The sequence below is a fragment of the Lepidochelys kempii genome, chromosome 9 (assembly GCF_965140285.1).
Source record: "Lepidochelys kempii isolate rLepKem1 chromosome 9, rLepKem1.hap1, whole genome shotgun sequence".
NCBI lineage: Eukaryota > Metazoa > Chordata > Testudines > Cheloniidae > Lepidochelys > Lepidochelys kempii.
The window spans coordinates 64779929-64801315 of record NC_136388.1 but is presented as its reverse complement, the minus strand read 5'-3'; the positions used below and the strand labels follow the sequence as shown (position 1 = coordinate 64801315).

The window sequence follows — 21387 nt, the reverse complement described above, 5'->3', positions numbered from 1 at the left end:
AATGATGTGGAAGTAACTCACCTGGACAAACTTATGCATAAGAAGGGATGCTGTTAAGAAAGGTGCAGGCGCACTGATTGCAGGGACCCTCACAGCCACCCCAACCCTAGCCTGTCCTAGAAGGGAGGGATCCTGGTAGGGGATGTTCTAAGAGCTCTGGCAAGGGAGCAGCAAGTCACTGCAGGGGACGGTGCAGTAGCACTGAAGGCAGACACAAGCGGTAACGTGCAGTACCATCACACATGTATGAAAGAACAGCAGGCATTACCATAGCCCAGTCCTGCTGTGGAGGGGGCATTCTTTTGTTGTTGAGACACAGGGTATTTCAGTCTGGAGATGAGCCCTGAAACACAGCAAAGAGGTTACAGTGTGAGGTACATCCCTGCTCTATGTACCTCCTGACGTTCCAGAAAAGAACATGCGTCTCCAGCATCCATGAGAAGACAAGAATATTCTTGCATCAGCACAAACCTACAGTCTTTGCTTTGAATCCCAGTGCTGCCTGTCCTGTTGAGCTTCCTGGGGCCCAGAGTGTCACAGCCTTCAGAAACAGGGGGTGCCACAGGGTGGCTGGCCCCTTTAAGGGCAGTCAGTCCAATCTTCCTGTCTTTAAGCCAAATGAGCCCACCTCAGGCCACCTGTAATTAGCTGCCAACCAGCCTCCTGTGCAGTCAATTGACTAGTGAGTCCCTAGGAGTTCAGTTGGAGGGTAGCAGGCTTACAGAGAAGGGCTGCTCCCAAGGAGAGGCGCGCCTAGAGACACTAGCAAGGGAAGGTTGCTGCCTACTGAGTTCTCCCACCCCAGGGAAAAGGACTAAGGTAAAAAGAGGCCCCCCCGGGGGAGGGGAGGAGGAGGGCTGGTTGGATGTCACTGGCTACCGCTGGCCTGACTTGAGGAGCATAGCCCAACAAAGAGGGCAGTGGGTGTCCTGGGCCAGAGGGAGGAGCCTGAGAGGAAGTCCTCTCAGCTCTAAGGAGGGCTGGGAAGACCCTGACTCTAATGCAGGATTCTCATTACACCAAATAAATCAGACTCCAGGAGAAAGGGAATACTGTTTCAAGCTCTGGATATGAGCGGTTTATTTCTGAATCCAAGGAGAAGAGGAAGCATGCCAGCAGGGTCTTGGTGTGCCACAAGGGGGTGCTCTGGGACTGCACCCTGCTACTGGGAGCTAGACCAACCCCTGCATGCTTGTTCTGCGCAAAGTAGTGCCGCTGAATGCAAAGCGGGAGTTTCATCCTGCCTTTGCTTGGATGGTTTCACCCTCCTCTGAATTGCTGCCCCCTCTTTGAGAGGTGGTTGCTTATCATGCCTGTAGGCTTCTGTTCTTCTAGGGACCCCAGCGATAGGGAGTGGGTCCTGCTGCCAGAGGTCAGCTGGATAGGGGAGCCTTCAGCCCCTTCCGGTCCCATTGCTGGAGAGGGAGATGCAGAGCCTGTGTAGGGTATGGGACCCTGACAGGAGTCTGCTCCGCCCGTGTCCTCTTTCCCCTTGCTTACTCACCAGCAGAGTTGTGCTGATGGTACATGATGAGCTCCGGGATGGTGTTGAAGAGGTGTTTTTCTGCCAGGTAATACTGACTCTGGGGCGTGGAGCACACCACGTAATGGCGGATCACTCCTTGCAGGTCCCTGCAGAATCAATCACACTCCGAGTCAGTGACTGTGGGGTGGGGAGTGCCAGCTAGCAAGGGAGGTGGGCCTGGAAAGTGGGCATCAGAGCCGGGAGAAGCAACGGGACAGAAACAAGCTAGCTGCCATACTGTGCCTAATGAAAGGAAAACAGCCTCGGATGGTGCTTACCCGGAGGACTTGGCAAACACAGAGACTGTGTATTTTCCTGTCTTGCTGGTGGAATCTCGGACAATGTAGCCTCCTTCTTTCCCCTGAAACACAGAGAGAGGGGCTTCAGCATGGAGGACAGGGCTGGATGTCTGTGAGGAGACAAGGGATAGAACCAGACAATCCAAACACACCCCCCCACACACACACACACACACTCATACTCATTCCACGGGGGAGTGGGCAGGCAAGGGTTAAAGTGAACTGGGTCCTGAGGGGCTGGCTCACCGGAGGGGGGTGAAAAGAGGGCAGCATCTCCACAATCAAATGGGGAGCCCAGTACAGGCTCTCCCTCACCCTCAGACTGGAATAGATTGAGTTCATTTTGCTTTGTCTTCTGACTGGATTCTTGGCCTTGGCCATCCCACCCTGGGCTGGGCTGGGGCTAGTGGACTCTGCAAAGCAGCCCTCTGGGACCATCCATCTCTGCCTGATTGGCAGAGCCATTTCGCAGCAGGCTCTACTCTGCCTCCTAGTGTTAGGAACAGACCCCTGCCTAGCTCAAAGGAGGCAGCAGCTTTATAGTCTATGCACATCAGGCCAGATCCTTGGCTGCTGTAAAGTGACACAACCCCCCACAGACTTTGATGGAACTACCGCAATCAGCGTCAGCTGGGGATCTGGCCCAGCCTCGAGATGATGTTAATTCCTATTGAAATGGCACCACTAGCCAAGCCAGCGCCAGCCCTTCTCTGATTTTTTCAGCTGGCATGACAGCGAGGCTCCACTGCTCCTAGACGAACACGACAGCTTCCCTGTGTACCGCTGGGGCTCAGAGAGCCAGACCCAGAGCAGGGAGAACATGCTGTGGAGGTGACCCCTGGCTTTCCTTGCTGGAGGAATCGGGTCTGGGCTCTGAGAAGAGCGCAGCAAGGACTGCAGTGGAGAAAGGCTCCCAGCAGAGCTAGGTTGCTTATTTTTGCTGAAGTCACAGTCACCTCTTGCTTCAACAGTTGCTCGGCTTGGCTCCGGGTTATGTTTTTTGAATACCACCTGGAAAAAGAGAACATGGTCATGATCAGGAAGAGGCCTCTGGATAGGAGGCACTGTGGGGGTGGACACACAGGTCTGTGGTGACACAGAGGTAGGATGACCATACGTCCTGTTTTGGCCGAGACAGTTCCCTTTTTCAGCTCTGTCCCAGCTGTCCCTACTTTTTCACCAAAACTGTGCATTTGTCCTGGCAGCAAGGCAGAGCAGGAGAGCAGCAGCTGCTGCCTGGGGGGTCAGCTGAAGGCAGCGGTGCCTGCCAGCAGGAGAGCAGAGAAATTTGCTGCTGGCAGGCACTGCTGCTTTCAGAGCTGACCCCCCCGGATGGCGCGGAGCTCAGGAGGTTAGCCCCAGCCCTGCTGCTGGTGGCGTGGGGCTCGGCCGGTCAGCCCCAGCCACGGACAGTGTGGGGAGGGCGGCTCTTGTGAGCCCTGTGTGGGGGGAGGGCCCTGAGGTGAGCCCCAGGCTGTCCTGTTTTTAGTTTAAGAAATATGGTCACCCTATGCAGAGGGCCTGGTTGTGCGACAGGCAGTCACCATTCTCCAGCGCCACATTCCAGTGCTGTATCCTCAAGCAGGCCTGTGACAAAAGCACAGTAGGAATGAAAGGCTCTGGGGCTGAGCCAGCCCCCTACGCCCCCTGTGTGGGGCGGAGGGGGTGGGAGTGGCAGAGCCGACCCCCCCCACGCCATCTGTGGGGCAGAGGAGGCTCTGATGTTAAAAGCTGAACTCTACTACTTAATAAAGAGAGATCCCAATGAAGCCCGAATGCCCAACTGGCCTCATGGCTTCTCATACTCACTCAAAAATCTCCAAGGAATTCTTGGCTTTAGTGACGTAGTTATTGGGAATGTAACCTTGCTTCCTACAGGAGAAGAGAGAACCCATAAGACTCTCCTTAGGGAGCGCAGGGAGACCCAGGATTCCTGGCCAGAAATCCTGGTGGAAAATGGCCACAGAGAGACTAAAGCCCACTGGGGCCAAAGAGTGTCTCTCCGTGGACTCCGGTGGGTTTTGGATCAGTTCGGTACCAAGGGCATGCACAGCCAGCCCATTCCAGTCCTCCTCCTTCCTCTGATCCAAGTGAATGAGCTGCCTCTCCCTCCCTGACGCTGGCAAAGACTGTTAGCCTGCGCCATGGAGCTGCAGCAGGCCCAGGGGTGACCCCACCCAGAGGGGTCTGTCCCCAGCACAGACTCTGCCAGCACGTGTCTGCAGGGCGCACAGGCTGCCTACATTTAGCTTTCAATCAGCAGGATGCTGGGAGAGGGGACAGTTCCCCACTGGCTCCTGCACCATTCTAAGGGAGGCACACCCATGTGTGGGGGACGTAGTTGCGTGCAGGGGTACATGGGTGCACATGTGCTCTGAGGGTGCCCTCAGGAGGGGGGTAAGTGTGTACAGGATTGTGAGTGTACAGGTCCCTCCCCCACATTATCCATGCCAGGACTCTTACCCGTTCTTGTCCCGGGCTCTCAACCAGGGCAGGTTGCTCTCCTCCAGGATGAAGTACTCCTCTCCCTTCTGCAGCTGCAGGTCCTGGGCGTTCATTGGCTGGTAGTCGTACAGCGCCACCACCTTCTTCAGCTCACTCGCAGTGCTGGGAGACGGCTCGGGGGGCAACGGCTTCATCATCATCTTTCCAGGGTGGGGGGAAACACAGAACACAGTGAGGGCCCAGCGTCCCGCCCCTCACCATGTGCAGTACAGAGCGCTGTTGTAGGGTTGGGTCCCTGATCATGCCACCCTGGGCCTGGCACTGCCTTTGCCCCACCTCAGCTCCCCCTGCGTGTTTCTCCAGTGCATTCACCTGCACCCAGGAACGGGTTAAACCAACATGTCCCCTCTTGGGGTCTCATTCATCAAGTCCTTACAAAATATGTACAGTTCCTCTGGCCTGTCCAGGCTCTAAGCCTTCCTTCACTCAGGGCTTCAGCTTTCCCCAGGCTCCCAGTTCCCTCTCAGCAGGGAGGACTTGCCAATTCTACTGTGGCCCCAGGGCCTCTCTGGTGCAACTGTCCTCCAGGCCTTTTCCTTGCCCCCCTAGGCTCAAACTCCTTCCCTTGCCAAAGGGGCTCTACAGCCCTCCTCCTTGGGGTTCTGCTTGAGCTCTCTCAGGCTTCCCTAGCCTGCCAGCATCAGGAGCCTGCAACAGGAGAGCCTTCCTGCTGGCCTCTCTCTGGATGGAGCTAAGAGCTCAGCAGGCTGGCACACCTGGTGATCCTAGAACCACCTGTTCTGAAATGCCTTGGAAAAGGGGTGGCTGGCCCCAGACCCCCACTGCTCTCCAATGAGACAGACCACCCCATGACAAGTACCGACCCCAGCCACTCCTCTCATACCTGATCCTCCTCAGGGGTCGGGGGAAGAGGCTTCTTTGTCTTGCGATGAGACCCGGGCTTTAAACCTTTAAGATAAGAAACAAAGCAAAAGAAGCTGAAAAATTCATCAGGGTCAGCGAGTGGTGAGATGCTCGGAAGGTGATGGACCTGCCTTCCAGAGATGGGGTGAGGAACCAAAGCACAGAGAAGAAGAATGGAGGACCGACTGGGGGTGGAAGGTGGTGTCTTACTTCCATTCCTGCTCTCCAGGACCTGGCAACCCATGGCGTTTTTGGCTGTCTGAGAGCAGCATAGGTACTGGCCGTCAATCCAGAAGCAGGGGTGGTATTTCTGCACCAGGTCGTTGTTGTAACGGATCACTGCAGCAGGAGAGAAAGCCTGTTTGTACAATGGGCGATGTCCCCTCCACAAGGAGTAAGAGCTTCACCTCCTAGGTGCTCCCAGAATACAATTAATAAACAGTCAGATGAAAAGGATGGGAGGCTCCTTAGTAACTCACATCAGCTCTTCACTCAATGCCCCCCTCTTGAATCACAGTTGCACCTAACTATCTCTTCTCTATCAAGGCTTTGCTCTTACATACAGTACTAGGACATCTGAGTGTCCTGGCTAGCCAAAGCCCATAACTCTCAGTTATCCAAAGGCTGGATCTGTCACCCAGGGTTTGACCGAAGCTGCATAGTTCCTGGACAGAGCTGCAGAGTCTATGGGAAACCAGCTGGCTTTTTATCACCAGGAGAACCCGAACACAGACATCAAAGCCTGCTGGCCCAATAACCCAATCCCCCATTACCTGAAACCTTCAGCCCTCCCCCAGGCCTTCAGGCAATGGGGATTGGCTTGTTTAGTATTCAGTCATTTGTCCTCTCCTTCGGGTGCCTTTTCCCTCTGACTGGTTTAGACAGGGGTGAGACAGGCCTTCTCTCCAGCAGGATGCACCTTGGCCTGCTGAGGTTTGGCAAGTCCTGGCTTTCCAATGGTCCTGAAATTAGAGGCTCCAGTGGACAAGCTCGGACCAGACAAAGGGAATTGTGAGGTGGTTTTAGGACAGCTCTGTGACCATAGCACCTCGTACCCCCCAGTGTGCTTAGGGAGTTGGTGGTGGATCTGAGTGGGTGGCATCGCTAGTGATACTTCAGTAGCTGTGCTGGAAAGACAAGAGGGAGGAAGACATTAAAAACCAAATGCTCAGCCCCAGCAAGCCTGCTTTGCATTGCCCCAGGAATAGAAACCAGACAGCTGGCTTCATTGTCCAGCTGTGGCCTCTCCTTGTGCAGAAGGATCCTGCAGGGGAGTGAAGCCAGCACAGCACTGTCCTCAAAGCCCCTAGCTTCAGGGGATGGCTGGGAGTACTGAGTGTGGCTGGAACACCCTTGCACACCTGCAATCCCAGGCTGCTAGGACAACTCCTTTGGGGCTGTGACAGTCAGCACAGTTCAGGGCAGCCCTGAGGCTGCTCTATGATGTTCCTCAGTACCAGGCCTGTGTCCAGTGACCGGAGGGTCAGGGAACCATAAAAGGCATGCACATGCTGCAATTAAACACCCGCTGTTGGCCCATGTCAGCTGAGCCGGGCTCATGGAACTCAGGCTATGGGGCTGTTTAACTGTGGTGTATATGTTTTGTCTCAGGTTGGAAAAGGGTCCCAGAGCACAGGCTCCAGCCCAAATGTCTACACTGCATTAAACATCCACCTAGTTGACACGGGCAGCGAGGGTATTTAACTGCAGTGCCGACATGCTTACAGCCATGTTTGTGGTTCCCCTTCCCTGAAAGGTTCCAGATGCCAAATGGCCAGGCCTGAGGTTCTGGCCCCAGGCGTCCAGGCAGCAAGAAGCTGGGCTGGTGTGATGCCCATGCATTAAAAGATAAATGCACAGACAGGCTGGGAAGTTTCAGCGTTTTGCTCTGATGAGCCAAACATCCCAAGGGCGTGATTATGCAGCACAGCCTGTGAGCAGCTCCCCCGGGGAGTCAATGAGAACGGCTCATAGCCAGCTGCTGCACAATCGCTCTGTGGGCCTGACTCCGTGTAATTACATACTGCCTCCAGCAGGCCCCTTCCTCCTTTAGCCCAGAGCAAGGGAGAGGCGAAGTGGGCCCCCAGCTCGACCTCTGTAAAGCCGTCACTCTCCTTGCACGGCTGGCACTAAACTGGCCTGCTGTTGCCTTTCCAAAGAACTGCTGTGGGGAAGCGACTATGGGTGGTTAATTCCTAAAGCTGCCCCTTTTCTCCCAAATGCGCCCACTCCAGCTCTGCAGCTGGAAACTCCTGTGTGCTGAGGAAGGTCAGCGCTGGATCTGGAGACACACCCAGGGCAGAGGAAGCGGCTACATTCTGTGCGGTGGCACTGGAAATGTCAATTTCACTCTCCTTGTGCGGGTCTCTCTTCGTCTGCCTGATTCAGAGACACCCCCCCCAGGACTAGGTACTAAATCAGCTGTTCTGTCCTCATTACTAGGTGTCAGATGCACCAATGTCCCTGCACACAAGGTTCCAGGACTGTCATGGCAAACTGTCACAGGTGGTTCTCCAGCACTATACTGCAGCACAGCACCACCCCTCACTGGAGAGACACCCATCCTCTCCCAGGAGCCAGGACCGGCCAGTCCACATGTTCTCTAGCAGCATCCCTAGGTTCCTGTCAGTGTGTGGCACTTGATGGGCAACCAGCGCTCTGTTATTCTGGGCTGAGTTTGGCCTCTGAGGGCAGCAGCTGCTGAGGAGTGACGTTAAGGGCTGCAGGGTGGTGAGCTGAAGGCACAGCCATTGCAGGGGTCTGGTTTATGGGGAGACCGGGGCATGCTGTCTGACAGAGTGGAAGCAAGGGGTAGGATCCAGGGCAGAATAGTGTGAACACAGCACTGTCACCCAGCTGAAGAGCTGATCTGAGCTACAGGCTTTGCTACATGCCTGCTGTTTAAGAAGATGGGGGTTGTCATGCAATAACTGACTTCCCCGTTATCAGACTGACATCCTTCCGGCTTGCATGTGTGAACTTCCCTGTGTCATTTCAGACAGCTAATCTCCCCACTCACACACAAGCCCACACCCACACACCCAGCTCCATCAGATTTCAGCTGGCCAGAAGTGTTAGAGCCCTGCTGCACGGCATCATTGCAATATGGTCCCGGCTCAAATGAAATGATGATGATTCTAGCCCAAAGCTGATGTCATTGCCCCATCAGTAGCCACTAGGACTTGGGCGGAATACAGACACCTGCCTTGCCCCGTGCAAGATTTTTAAAAAGGTGTCATTGTAAAGCCAGAGACTCACCATTCTTCAGCTGGTGGATCCAGCGTTTGCGTAACTCCTCCGTCGGGGAGAAGACGTAGAGGGGCCCTTCATCATATACCACCTGTGGGACAGACAGACTTATGCTCTCCAGAGCAGCCAGGGAACCTCTTTAGGGAGAAGGTGGGGACTGGGGCCTTTAACCTTTTGCTGCAGAGCATAACCCCTTTAATTTTGTTCTGGCCCCTTGGCTGTGCTTATGAGACTGTGACCAGGAGGTTATAAATAAGCCCCCTCCCCCAAGACTTTCCACTTCCTCCTTTGACTTTCAATATTTCAGGGGCTGCTTTGTTCACCAAACAGGACTCAGACAAGCAAAGAATGTGCAGGGATCTTATAGGGCCCAGTTGCAGATTATGACTGGATCAGAGATGGGCTAAGGAGGGGAAATGCATACAGAATTCAGTCCACAAAGAGCAAAATGTCTTTTAAGTCTCCAGAACTAGAATCCAGAAAACTGTGTCCGTTTGTAGCTAACCAGCCAACCAAGATATTGGAGATGGGCCTGAATCAAATTCGCAGATCTGAACACCCTCAGATCCAAACTCTGCAGCAGACTCCAGGTTCTCTTGTGGATAGAACCAAAACCCTGGATCTGAAATTTGGGGGAAGTTTGGATCTGGATTCAAATGGTGCATCTTAGGCCCCGATAGTCACCCTGACTCAGACACCAATGTACCTACCACATTACAGCCAGCACAGTAAAACGGAGAGAAAGTTACTGTATAAGCAACACTATGTAACAGAAACTAAGGCTACGTCCACACTATGAGCTGGGGTATACGAGCTTGTTGCGCTAGAGTGAGTATAAATAGCGTTGCCGCAGTAGCACACGTGGCAGCAGGCTGAGCTGTGCCAAGTACATACCCACCAGTTTCACATCAACATCTACTCTTTATTTGGTCCCCAACACCTCAGTGTCTGAGCACCTCCCAGTCCCTTAATGTATTTACCCTCACAACACCCCTGTGAGGTAGGGCAGTCTCATTATCCCCATTGTACAGATGGGAAGTTGAGGGACAGAGAGACTAAGGGCTTGTCTACACTTGACAGTTGATTCAGATTAAGGTTGGGTGCGAATGCAAAGCACAACAGCTATCCCAGATTAGCGCCCTGGGTGGGCACTCTGATTCTGGAGTACGAGCGCAGTGTTCCTGGTTAGCTTACCCCACTTTCAAAGTGGATTAAGCTCAGCACCCTGCGTGTGATCCCAGTACAGCAAAGCATAGGAACACTGGTCCTACCCCCCACCCCATCCCTGCTACCTTCTCCTCATGCAAAGCAAGCCCAAGCTCATTGCAGCCAGCCCCAGTGGGAGCTGAGGGGAAGTGTGACTCACCTGGAAGGGGTATGGGAACCGCTCTATGATCGAGATCTGCTCCATCTCATTATAATCCTCCCCCTTCCTCTGCAAGAAACAGGCAGAGAAGGTGGATTTATAGTCTGGAGAATTGGGTGCCTGCAGTACCCAAGTGCCAGCCCCTTAGCTTGGACGTGCAAAGTGTCCTGTTGGCTCCACAGATCGGTGCTGTATAATGAATTTGCTGTGTGCTCTATGGCTCTGGATATCAGGGCTTTGTAATATGGGCAGCTCCCCAGTCTTTGGGGATTTGAGATCTTAATCTGCTCCAGCCTTTCGCCGCCCTCTAGCATGTCAGAGCACACAGAGCCGCATCCATTCTGCAGCCTGCCCATCGCCCAGGCATCAAGGGATCTCAGAATGAGGCCTCCGTGCCAGCATGGGAGCTAACAGAAGACAGACAAACCCAAAGCCTGCTCCCCTGCCTCTGCTACTCCAGGCATCAGGGCTGGGAGAGGCCCATGAGATTGGGAAAGCAGCCAGCAGTTACCCCCTACACCAGTACTTGCTTCTGGCGTATGCTCTACCTGACATGCCATCTGACATGACAGAGCAACAGGGCTAACAGCCATGCAGTGGGGGCCAGTGTACCCAGATGACTAGAGTGCAACATCCAAATGCCCATCTGGAAATGGAGTGGGAACCTCCCCCATGCCCTGAGGAACTGAATCAGGGAACCCCCCATCAATGCCCGAGGGGACTGGAAAGGCCTTGCTCACTAATTCCCTAGGGGCCTGCAGCCAGAAGCTCCCACCTTAATTCCCCAGAGGAACTGCAGCCAGTTCCTGGGGGGCTGGCCTAGGACTCAACTCTGTTTCCAGCAAGAACTGGGGCAGGAATCTCCCCACATGGGCTGGGCACACCCTGCAGGTATGGTGGGGAGAAGGGCTGCAGTCGGCCTGTCTTCCTGCCAGGGACAGCTGGGCTGGGAGGAAGCGCTGGGGATGGGAGGAGGGGGGCAATGTCAGCAATGGGGACGTGTCCCTTTCTTACCGGCACCTGCCGCTCCAGGGGAGGATTATTCTCTGGAATCACCGTCTCCACACAGGTGATTTTCTCTATGTCCACAGACCCCTTCTTACTGCCTCGTCGCTGCAAAAGAGAACAAGGGAAAGGAATTGCGGGGGGAGGGAGACTAGACCCCCATGATCAGAATTCTGCACAGACACTGCCCCCAGACACCTACACGTAACTCCCACTGACTTCAGCATCCGAGGGAAGGATTTAGCCCAGAGCCTAATACTCCTCTCCAGCAGTTCCTGGAGCCATCGCAAGGTACCAGCAGGTTCCCCTGGAGATCCTGGGATGCTGGGCTCTGAGCTGTATTGGCAGTCTCCTGAGAAACTGCTCTAGGAATAAATGCCTGGCAGGGCACATGCTCTTTTACCCTGGTGAGCACGGGAGGCAGCTGTAAGCTCCTAGACTCTGTTGCAGTTCCATGGTACTAGAGAGGGATGTGAACTGCAAAGTTTGGGTGTGGATCAGCATCTGGGATCCAAGCTTTCCCAGAATTTAGGAGGAGGAGAGGGGAGGGGGTTCCCATTTTACAGAGAGAAAGGGGCCAGCCAGTAAGCTTGGAGTCTGATTTGCACCCAAGCTGGCTGCAGGGTTAATCTCTAGGCACGAGCCTGGCCTGTTACCCCAGATTCTGTCTCTGCCTTAACAAGATGTATTGACAGAGTTGGACATTCACAGTGACTAGATCAAACCTCAGACCCATACACTTCCCTTCCCCCTCACCTCTATTCCTCCGAGCACCCTCCGCACTCCTGGCCCACTGCCACTGGGAGTCATTGCTTGACCCAGGGAAAGACTGTTTCTGTGTCCTCCAGCAGGGGATCAGACCCTGGTGGGGCTAAGCCTTCTGCAGAGCCTCCCTTGCCCCATTAGCGATGTCCCCTGCTTTTCTCTAGGCTCTGGGACTCACCCCACGCTCGAAGTCATACTCATAGTAGGAAAGCTTGCTTTCTGTCAGGAGGAAGAGACGCTTCTTGAAGTTGAGAGGAGAGGTTTTCTTCTTCTGCTGCGAGCGCTTCAGGAAGATGCTTTCCAGGATAGTGGAGGCCATGCCTTCCTCCTCCTCCTCTTCTTCCTCCGCACCACGCTCGCTGGGCTGCCGCTGCCAAAGCAAAGCAGAGACCAGCCAGTCAGTGAGCAGCCTACCAGATACTGCCAGATCATCATGCAGAGTTCTAGACCTTGCCCACAATCCAGTCCCGCAACTGTCATTGAAGTCAATGGGACATCGTGGATGCTGGTGCTCTGTTAGCTCACACTGTCACCTAGGGAAGGCAGAGCGAGATCCCAGACTGGCATTGTGCACCCACTTGGACTGGGATCTGAGCGAGCTGGAGATATTAATTGCTGGATACATGGTCACAAAGACGCAAAGGGAAGGGGGAGTAATTTACACACTTGATCTTTATCTTTCAGTTTCCTGTTTTACTGCTGATTTTTTTTTTTTATTGCCGAGTCCCAATAATGACCAAGAAAGATATGATGGTATCTGAGCAGGTTTCAGCTCTGGTCAGATCCCTAATGCTGTTGCTGGGAACATCCTCAGGCTATCACAGGCTAACCTCCGACATGACGCTGGCTGAAAGAGGAGGGAAAGAAAGGAAAACCCTATCTGAAATCAGCCAGTGGAGACATAGCTGACTCTTATCAGTGATGTACAAGAAACCTCAAAAAGTGTGTGTGTGTGTGTGTGTGTGTGTGTGTGTGTTTGTTGGCAGGGGGGAATTCATTTGTCCTGTTTCTTTATGATTCAAATGTGGGTGATATTTCTGGGGAGTTACATGGCTGATTGCCATGTGATAATATCTTGGAGGTTTGCAGCTAGCATCTGGCTACTGAACAAAGTGGCCATAAAGCTACCCTAACTGAGTGGCTTCACCCCATCCTCCCCCACTATCCTTAGTATACGGGATGCCATAGGCATGTGCCTCGGGGAGTGGGCAAGGCTGGAGTGCTCTGGTGCTTCCAATTGACCTATCTTGTTACCAGCTGGGAGTTAGAACAGCCCCAAGGCTGCTGTAATTTACAACAAACCTGGTTCCTGACAGCCCTGGAGCCTGGAAGAATGCGGAAGTGATTGTCGGTTGGCCCTGGCCCCTTTATGAGGAAGAAGTTTGTGCAGTTGTGACTGGTTAGTCAAATGCCTCCCAACTGGGCTTAAAAGAGGGCAGCCTGGCTGTAGGGAAGGAGATAGGAAGAGCTGGAGTGAGCGGCCTGTGAAAGAGACAGGAAGCAGTAGGGGAGAACTGACAGAGGTAGAGAGGAGCAGTGGCAAGTGTTACTGGGAGAGAGCTACAGGAGATCTGGGAGACAGAACTACAGGTGAAGAGAGCTGGCCCAGAGAGCTGTGGAGGAGTACCGGCCCAGATTCTTCCTGCAGAGGCCCCTGGGCGGAGCTTGGTCAGGGCAAGCTGAGCCCAAATCGAGAGGTTTGATGCTGTAGGGCGGATCCCAGGAGAAGGGGAGAGAGGCAGAGAGGGCTGAGTGGAGCCCTGCAGGGAGCTCTCTTGTGGGAGAATAGACTTGGCTGTGATTGCACAGTCGTAGGACAGAATGACCTGGTGGTTGGCCTGGCGAGTGGGGCCCTGGAACAAGGGCAAAGGAACTGGGAACAGGCTGGACTCTCAGGTGGGTGACCTGGAAGTGATGGCCCTGGAAGGGGGAATGGGAAAACTGCTGTATTTGTACCTGCTGTGCTTTGGGGTTTGGGGACAATGGTTTTGTCAGGATTACTGTACAGGCACACGTTATGCCCAGAGGTGGGCCTTTGAATTGGACATTGAGAAAGACGATATTCCTAGCTATGGGCAAATGGAAGGGAAACTGAGGCAGGTGTACTGGCTGTGTGCAGGCCTATGAAGCCACTGTTAGTGCAGGCCCTTTTCTGACCACAGCTTAGCTGGATCTGAGGCTCAGAACTTTGGTTCAAAAAAGCATCCGAAGCACCTTACATTGCATCATCCACTCCATCCATCCACAACAGCAGCAGAGCAATTCTCTTTAGTGTCCTGGTAGAAATGGGCCCAAATCAAAGCTCTAGATTCAAACCCCTTGCTGCATTTATAAGTACTAGAAATCCAAAATGGACTTGAACTTTGCAGCGTGGATCCAGGGGCTCTCCCTGGCGATACAAGTTAATCGTGTGCTCATGGGTTTGCAAATCATGCTCTACGTGGTCATATTTTGGAAATAAAATTATATAACTACTAGGGCTGTCAAGCGATTAAAAAAATTAATTGTGATTAATTGCACTGTTAAACAATAATAGAATACCATTTATTTAAATACGTTTGGATGTTTTCTACATTTTCAAATATATTGATTTCAGTTACAACACGGAATACCAAGTGTACAGTGCTCACTTTATATTTATTTTTGATTACAAGTACTTGCACTGTAAAAACACAAAATAAATAGTATTTTTCAATTCACCTCATACAAGTACTGTCGTGCAATCTCTTTATCATGAAAGTTGAATTTACAAATGTAGAATTATGTTAAAAAAAAACTGCATTCAAAAATAAAACAATGTAAAACTTTAGCACCTACACGTCCACTCAGACCTACTTCTTGTTCAGCCAGTCACTCAGACAAACAAGTTTGTTTACATTTGCAGGAGATAATGCTGCCCGCTTCTCGTTTACAATGTCACCTGAAAGTGAGAACAGGAGTTCCCCTGGCACTGTTGTAGCTGGCATCACAAGATATTTATGTGCCAGATACGCTAAAGATTAATATATCCCTTCATGCTTCAGCCACCATTCCAGGGGACATGCGTCCATGCTGATAACGGGTTCTGCTCGATAACAATCCAAAGCAGTGTGGACCGATGCGTGTTCATTTTCATTATCTGAGTCAGGTGCCAAAAGCAGAAGGTTGATTTTCCTTCTTGGTGGTTCAGGTTCTGTAGTTTCCTCATCGGAGTGTTGCTCTTTTAAGACTTTTGAAAGCATGCTCCACACCTCATCCCTCTCAGATTTTGGAAGGCACTTCAGATTCTTAAACCTTGGGTCGAGTCCTGTAGCTATCTTTCGAAATCTCACATTGGTACCTTCTTTGCGTTTTGTCAAATCTGCAGTGAAAGTGTTCTTAAAATGAACATGTGCTGGGTCATCATCTCTAGAGACTGCTATAACATGAAATAAATGGCAGAATGCGGGTAAAACAGCACAGGGGACATATAATTCTCCTCCAAGGAGTTCAGTCACAAATTTAATTAATGCATTTTTTTTTAACGAGTGTCATCAGCATGGAAGCATGTCCTCTGGAATGGTAGCCAAAGCATGAAGTGGCAAACAAATGTTTAGCATATCTGGCACGTAAATACCTTGTAATGCCAGCTTACAAAGTGCCATGCAAATGCCTGTTCTCACTTTCAGGTGACATTGTAAATAAGAAGAGGGCAGCATTATCTCCTGTAAATGTAAACACACTTGTTTGTCTTAGCGATTGGCTGAACAAGAAGTAGGACTGAGCGGACTTTGTTTTATTTTTGAGTGCAATTATGTAACAAAAAAAAAATCTACATTTGTAAGTCGCACTTTCACTACACCGAGATTGCACTACAGTACTTGTATGAGGTGAATTGAATAATGCTATTTTTCTGTTTATTTTTTACAGTGTAAATATTTGTAATCAAGAATAATATACACTTTGATTTCAATTACAACACAGAATACAATATATATGAAAATGTAGAAAAACATCCAAAATATTTAATAAATTTCAATTGGTATTCTATTGTTTAACAGTGCAGTTAAAACTGTGATCAATCATGATTAATTTTTTTAATCATGATTAATTTTTTTGATTTAATTGTGTCAGTTAACTGTGATTAATCCACAACCCTAATAACTACATACTTACCACATATGGAATAGTTTGCAGCCTAGAAGCTATAACATTTGCGTGACTTTTGCCCTAGTATGGAAGGCCTCCAAAATGACCCCAAAAGCTGGCTAAGTCTAGCTGACAGCCTTTCACATATGGAAATCTCAGTTCGTTACTCTAAAATGCTGCTTGGCTACGCACATTTCAACATGCCCAAGACTTCGCCAGTTTAACATCATTAGCACTGGATGCCTGTGAGCCACATGTGATGTCCGTTTCACTTGATGTGAAAATCACTTCTGTTTTCCCTCTTGCAGAATGCTCCACTCTAACGATAGCATGAGGATGCTCTAAATAGTCCTTTTTTAAAAAAGGATACATCTTTATTTTGTCTAATGCCTTTCCTGTGGTGCAAACTATATCCCAGAGCACTTTGCGGGGCTCAGTAATTACAGAGATACATAATAATGAAAGGAGAGATGCTAATGGCAAGGGAGAAAAGCCCTGATCCAAAAATAGACTAAAATTGTTTTAAGCCACTGTTACAAGCAGCCCTCTTATAGGTGGGGCCATGGCCTATTAATTTGGAGGGAGAAGAGTCAGAAGTGATTTGCTGGAGAAACAGGCAATAATGAAGGTTCAGAGCAGGCCAGTGGAGAACTCCCCTTCCCTTCTCCCTCCTATAAGGGCAAGGAAGGCAACACATTCCATACAGATACAAAGGCAGACTTTTTTGCACATGGGAAGCATTAACCTGTGAAACTCACTGCTGCAGGGTATTATAAAACTAATTCAGTAAGATTCTAAAACACAATTTATGATGCACAGGAGTAACATTTGCAGTTCCACTAGCTGTTCTGAAGTTCCATGCTTACCAGTCCTCATGCTTTAAGGCTTAGTCCTGCTGCCACTGAAGTCAATGACAAAAAGCCCATCAAAGTCAATGGTACACAGCAGAGTCTAGTCCTTGGTGTAAAGGCTGGTCAAAAGTTGTCCAGAAGGAATTTTTCTTCCCACATACAGCATTGCACAACTGAGCACATAGATACATTCAAATGGAGGGGGGAGGGTTGCCTTTATCTGAAACATCACGCAGAGGATACTGCCAGAGACAGGATCCGGTACCTCTACAGTTTGCCTGGTCTGTTGAGGCAGTTTCTACGTTCCAGTTATCAAAGAGTAGAGCTGGTTGTGCATTAGCAGCAAGACTAGCTGTTATAAAAAACCATCCTCCTTCCCCTTCTCCTGGCTCAAGAATCATTCACAACTCGATCTTGATTCCATTGTTCGGAAGCAGCCACAAAATGCTCAGGCTGCAAGTTGTTATTAATTAACGTCACAGCGTTGTGGGGCAGAAGAGACCCCCCAGATCACCCGGCTGACCTCCTGTATTACCCAGGCCACCAGCACCCACGCACTACATCCCACAACCAAAATTAGACCAAAAGTGTTGCAGCCCATGGGAGAGTAAACTATGACATGTCCCAGGCAGAGAACAGGAGGGATTGAAGTACACCAGTGCCTGAGCCCTGGTGAAGTGATGAAGTGAGATATGCCCAGATAATCCTGGCAAGTGACCTGCACTCACATGCTGCACGGGAAGGTGAAAACCCTCAAGGGCACTGCCAATCTTACCTGGGGAGAAATTCTTTCCCACCCCCCACATATGGTGACCAGTTAGACTAGGGGTGGGCAAACTACATCCCGCGAGCTCCCGCTGGGGAGCGGCCTAGGCCCCGCTCCAGCTGGGGCGTTGGGTTGGGGGCCTCAGGCCGGGGTGCATGGTCAGGGCCGCATCACATGGCTCCCGGAGGCCACAGCATGGCCCCAATCCAGCTCCTACGCGTTCCAATGGCCCCCTCTGGTGCTCCAATGGGACAGTGTGAAGACACCTAGCTGCGCCTCCACATAGGAGCCGGAGAAGGTACATGCCACTGCTTCCGGGAGCTGCTTGAGGTAAGCGCTGCTCAGAGCCTGCACCCCTGAGCCTCTCCCCATGCCCCAACTCCCTGCCCAAGCCCTGATCCCCCTCCCACTCTCCAAACCCCTCAATTCCAGCCCAGAGCACCCTTCTGCACCCCAAACCTCTCATCCCCAGCCTCACCCCAGAGTCCACACCCCTAGTGGGAACCTGCACCCCTTCTCACACCCCTGCCCCAACCCTGATCCCCCTCCCACCCTCTGAACCCCTTGGTCCCAGCCCAGAGCACCATCCTACACCCCAAACTTTTCATCCCCAACTCCACCCCAGAGCTCACACCCCCAACCAGAGCCCTCACCCCCTCCCGCACCCCAACGCAAATTTTGTGACCATTTATGGCCCACCATACAATTTCTATTCCCCGATGTGGTCCTTGGGCCAAAAAGTTTGCCCACCCCTGAGTTAGACCTATAGCTCGTGAGCAAGAACCAGCCAGCCAAGCAGTTGTTAGTTATGTTTTGCTGTTTTCGTAAGCATGCTGTGATGTCTGGTACTTCAAATAAACTGGCATGGTCCCCACCTTGAAGATTCTGTCTGTCTGATATTTGTATGGCCCCTATCACCGGCGTATCCGAATTTTACAGTTTCAGATGAGAGGCAAACCAACTGAGCTGAAGAGCACAGAGAGGGCTTGCGGTAATTCACTGTGTTCTGCTGAGCAATGGCCGACACACAGCTTCACTGAACAATTATTTTTCTGTACAGTTTTGTTTAAAAATATCTCTGAAAAATGGGTGAAAATCTGTACGACTCCATTGACCTCACACCTTGCGGGCATCATGGCACAAGAGAGTCTTAAGGAGGGATCTGAATGCGGAGGCGGGCGTGGGGGAACAGGGGAGTGGGCTAGGGAAACTAGCTGGAGGAGGGTATTCCCTACAGCAATGGAGGAAGGATGGCCTAATGGAAAGGGCACTGGAGTAAGACTTAGGTTCAATTCCTGGCTCTGGTCTACTGGGTGATCTTGGGCAAGTTGTTCCTGCCCCGTGCCTCAGCTTTCGCATGTGTAAACTGAGGACAATGATACCATCTTTGTAAAGTGCTTTAAGATCTACTGGTAAAAAACACTATAGAAGAGGTAGGTATTATATTATTACTGTTAGCAAGCTGTTTGCCTTGGCTGTATGGTCTTCATGGCGTGGGACCGGTTACCTGACTCCCACAGCATTATTTCTGCTCCCTGGGTAGGTGACTGAATAACAAACAGGGATTGCTGAATGACAGAGTTAATTCTGGTTATAATGACTTTTCATAGGAATAACCATTAGTACTCCAATGCCCAGAAGGCTTGGGATTTTTGGCCATGTCCTCAGATCCCCGGGCCCTCACAAATCATGAGCGATCTGACCCGAGGAGTCACGCTGAGCTGGATCTGCCACGTCTGCCGCAAACAGAGTTGTCAAACTAGTTACCCCAGTCTACTGACAAGAGTGAAAAAGGCTTTACCTTGGGACGTAGAACCCGAGCAATGGCTAGCATCCACGTCCCAGCAGGACAGCTCCTCAGTGTGTCTTCCGGGGAGAGCCCAGTGACAAAGGAAAGGAAGATAAATACCAAAGGTGGACCAGGTTCCTTGCACTCTATTCCTATGGCCCCACAGACAGTCCAGCCGCCTTCATCCTCGCTGAGATAACATCCCGCTTCTCCATCAACTAGGCATTGCTCCTCAGCCCAGGGCATGTTTTCTAACCTATGTCTGGGCAGCACCCAGCTAGCACAACAGGAGCCCAACCTTGACTGGAACCTCTAGGCAGTACCTCAGTGCAAATAATACATAATCGTAATATTAAACCCAGGTCACTACCCCAGGGGCTCTGCTTCCAGCCCACATTCCCATCTCCGCTTCTAAAGGGTCCAGCCACTGCCCCTGGCTGTTCTGGGTGACTCCCCAGCACCATTTGCCACGTACCTCGCAGTAAGCTGTCCATTTCTATCGAAGTGAAAGCACAAGAGTGGGAGTGAGAGGATGGCTTCCCCTCTGCCTGGCTAATGTTACTTCCTGTAGATATGACACTTTGGTCAATTGTATTCTTACAAATGTGGGACAGCTGCATTTGCACATACAAAGTGTCAAACCCCAGAGCTCAGTGAGGCTGCGTGGTGTGGCTCAGATATGGTGTGATACCAGGTTGGCGGGGAGGAGGAGAGAAGAGGAGCCTCCAAGGGTCGTCTGGGCAGTGGTAGCTCATGGGATCTCTAAGGTAGGGCCCAAAGAGACGGGGCTGGTCTTTTCTCCCTTCAGATAAGGGGGATGGAAGTGGCTCTGTGTGATTCTCTGATGGACCCAACTGTGTGTGTGCTTGGCCTGTCACATGTGCTATCCACCAGGTGCTTCATGCTTCTTGTGTCTGAATTTAGCACACCGCTATGCAATGCATTCTGGGCTGTCTGGAGGCACACCACAGGGAGGCGCTGGAAATCCAAACCCAAGAAACAGCAGGGAGGGCACCCTGAGCTCATGGTTCTCATGCCTCCTGGCTCCACTCCTCTCAAGCAGTGGAGCCCTACAGATAGATCTGTGCATGTACATTGCACCCTGGGTCCCTGGCCGCCACGAACCAATGAGATCTGTGCTTAATCTGTCATTGTTTGGAGGAGAGAAGGAGGGGTCCCCAAGTCCTGAGGCTTCCTGGGGAATTCCCCTGGAGCCCTACAGCAGAGAGAGAGCGAGATGAGCCCCTCCTTCCCCCAAACTTCCGCAATCCGTGTCCATCTTTCTGTCCTCTCACTCCACTTCCTTGCATCTGTTCATCCTACAGCAGGAAAATCTCCTCCCCCCAGCTCTGTGGTGAAAAAGAATGGGAACCTGACCCCCCAGCTGTATTCTCTCTGGCGGGGACCCTCTGCTGTTACAGTCTCTGATGTAAAGAACAACTCCGGGTGTAAAAGTGTGTCCCAATGAGGCCACTATAGCTGGCCATCAGTGTAGCCTTGGGGAAGAGGAGAGGTTGAATGATAGCTGGAGCCTGGGACAGAGGAGCACTGTACAGTAGTCAACACAGCAACTAAAGGGTTACTTCTTTTGAGATATATGCAAAAGTAGGAATGTGGGGTCCATGGCAATGGCTGGGTTCCTCTTGCCTAGCAGGGCCAGGGGAAAAAAAGCAAACGATGGTAGACCAGGATGCTGTTCTTAACTGTAGCTGAAATCAGGTGTGGAATTTGGCCCAATATATTGCTTCAACTAATGTTCTAGTCTGCATCTGCGTACAATTAGTGTAGAGATAGAGCTAAGCAGAAGAGCCGTTTCAAAGAGGCTGATCACAGGAAAATGTGGCAGCTGCTCAAATGCTGAGCCTGCTTTTTGGATTCCGGGTTCCTGGCAATCTAAGTTTGTTTCTAAGTTTAATAGACACTAAGCTTTTGTTCAGGAATCCCAGAGGGATCCTGCAGCACACAGCTGTGCCAGTGTCCTGCTTTGTGATGTCATCGACTGCCCCTCCTCCCCGATCATCTCGTCCCTGTGCTGAAAGTAAGACACACGAGCTGAGCTACAGCCCTCAGCCCCCCTTAGAGGAACCTGCCCAGCTCACTCATCTGTGCCACTGTGGGGATTTGCATAGCCCAGCCATCAAGGCAGTCAAACATGCTGCTTTAACTGGAGCCAGGTTTGCTCTCAATGAGCGCTGACTCTCTGGAAGATACTGGAGATGCCCCCAGGGGCAGGGGCAAGGGCCAAGTTCTCAAATGGATCCACTCAGGGATTCCTGCTCTGCTGGGGCTTGGCTCC

General features: G+C 51.5%; 1 protein-coding gene across 3 annotated transcripts in view; it reads right to left on the bottom strand.

Annotated features, from left to right (window-relative positions):
• BTK (Bruton tyrosine kinase) overlaps positions 1 to 21387 on the bottom strand; it is a 29508-nt gene that overhangs the window by 5158 nt on the left and 2963 nt on the right. The window contains exons 1-13 of one of the 3 annotated variants that reach the window (XM_073360790.2): positions 19104 to 19624; positions 11757 to 11948; positions 10823 to 10921; positions 9809 to 9877; positions 8452 to 8533; positions 5404 to 5532; positions 5174 to 5238; positions 4288 to 4469; positions 3634 to 3696; positions 2781 to 2835; positions 1804 to 1886; positions 1505 to 1632; positions 269 to 343 (exon numbers count right to left, since the gene is read on the bottom strand). In XM_073360790.2, coding sequence (XP_073216891.1) covers positions 269 to 343; positions 1505 to 1632; positions 1804 to 1886; positions 2781 to 2835; positions 3634 to 3696; positions 4288 to 4469; positions 5174 to 5238; positions 5404 to 5532; positions 8452 to 8533; positions 9809 to 9877; positions 10823 to 10921; positions 11757 to 11948; positions 19104 to 19337 — 1456 coding nt within the window. In that variant the 5' untranslated portion in view covers positions 19338 to 19624. Of the gene's footprint in view, positions 1 to 268; positions 344 to 1504; positions 1633 to 1803; positions 1887 to 2780; positions 2836 to 3633; positions 3697 to 4287; positions 4470 to 5173; positions 5239 to 5403; positions 5533 to 8451; positions 8534 to 9808; positions 9878 to 10822; positions 10922 to 11756; positions 11949 to 19103; positions 19626 to 21387 lie in introns of those variants that run through there. The other 2 variants (XM_073360793.2, XM_073360791.2) reach the window with 2 other exon arrangements.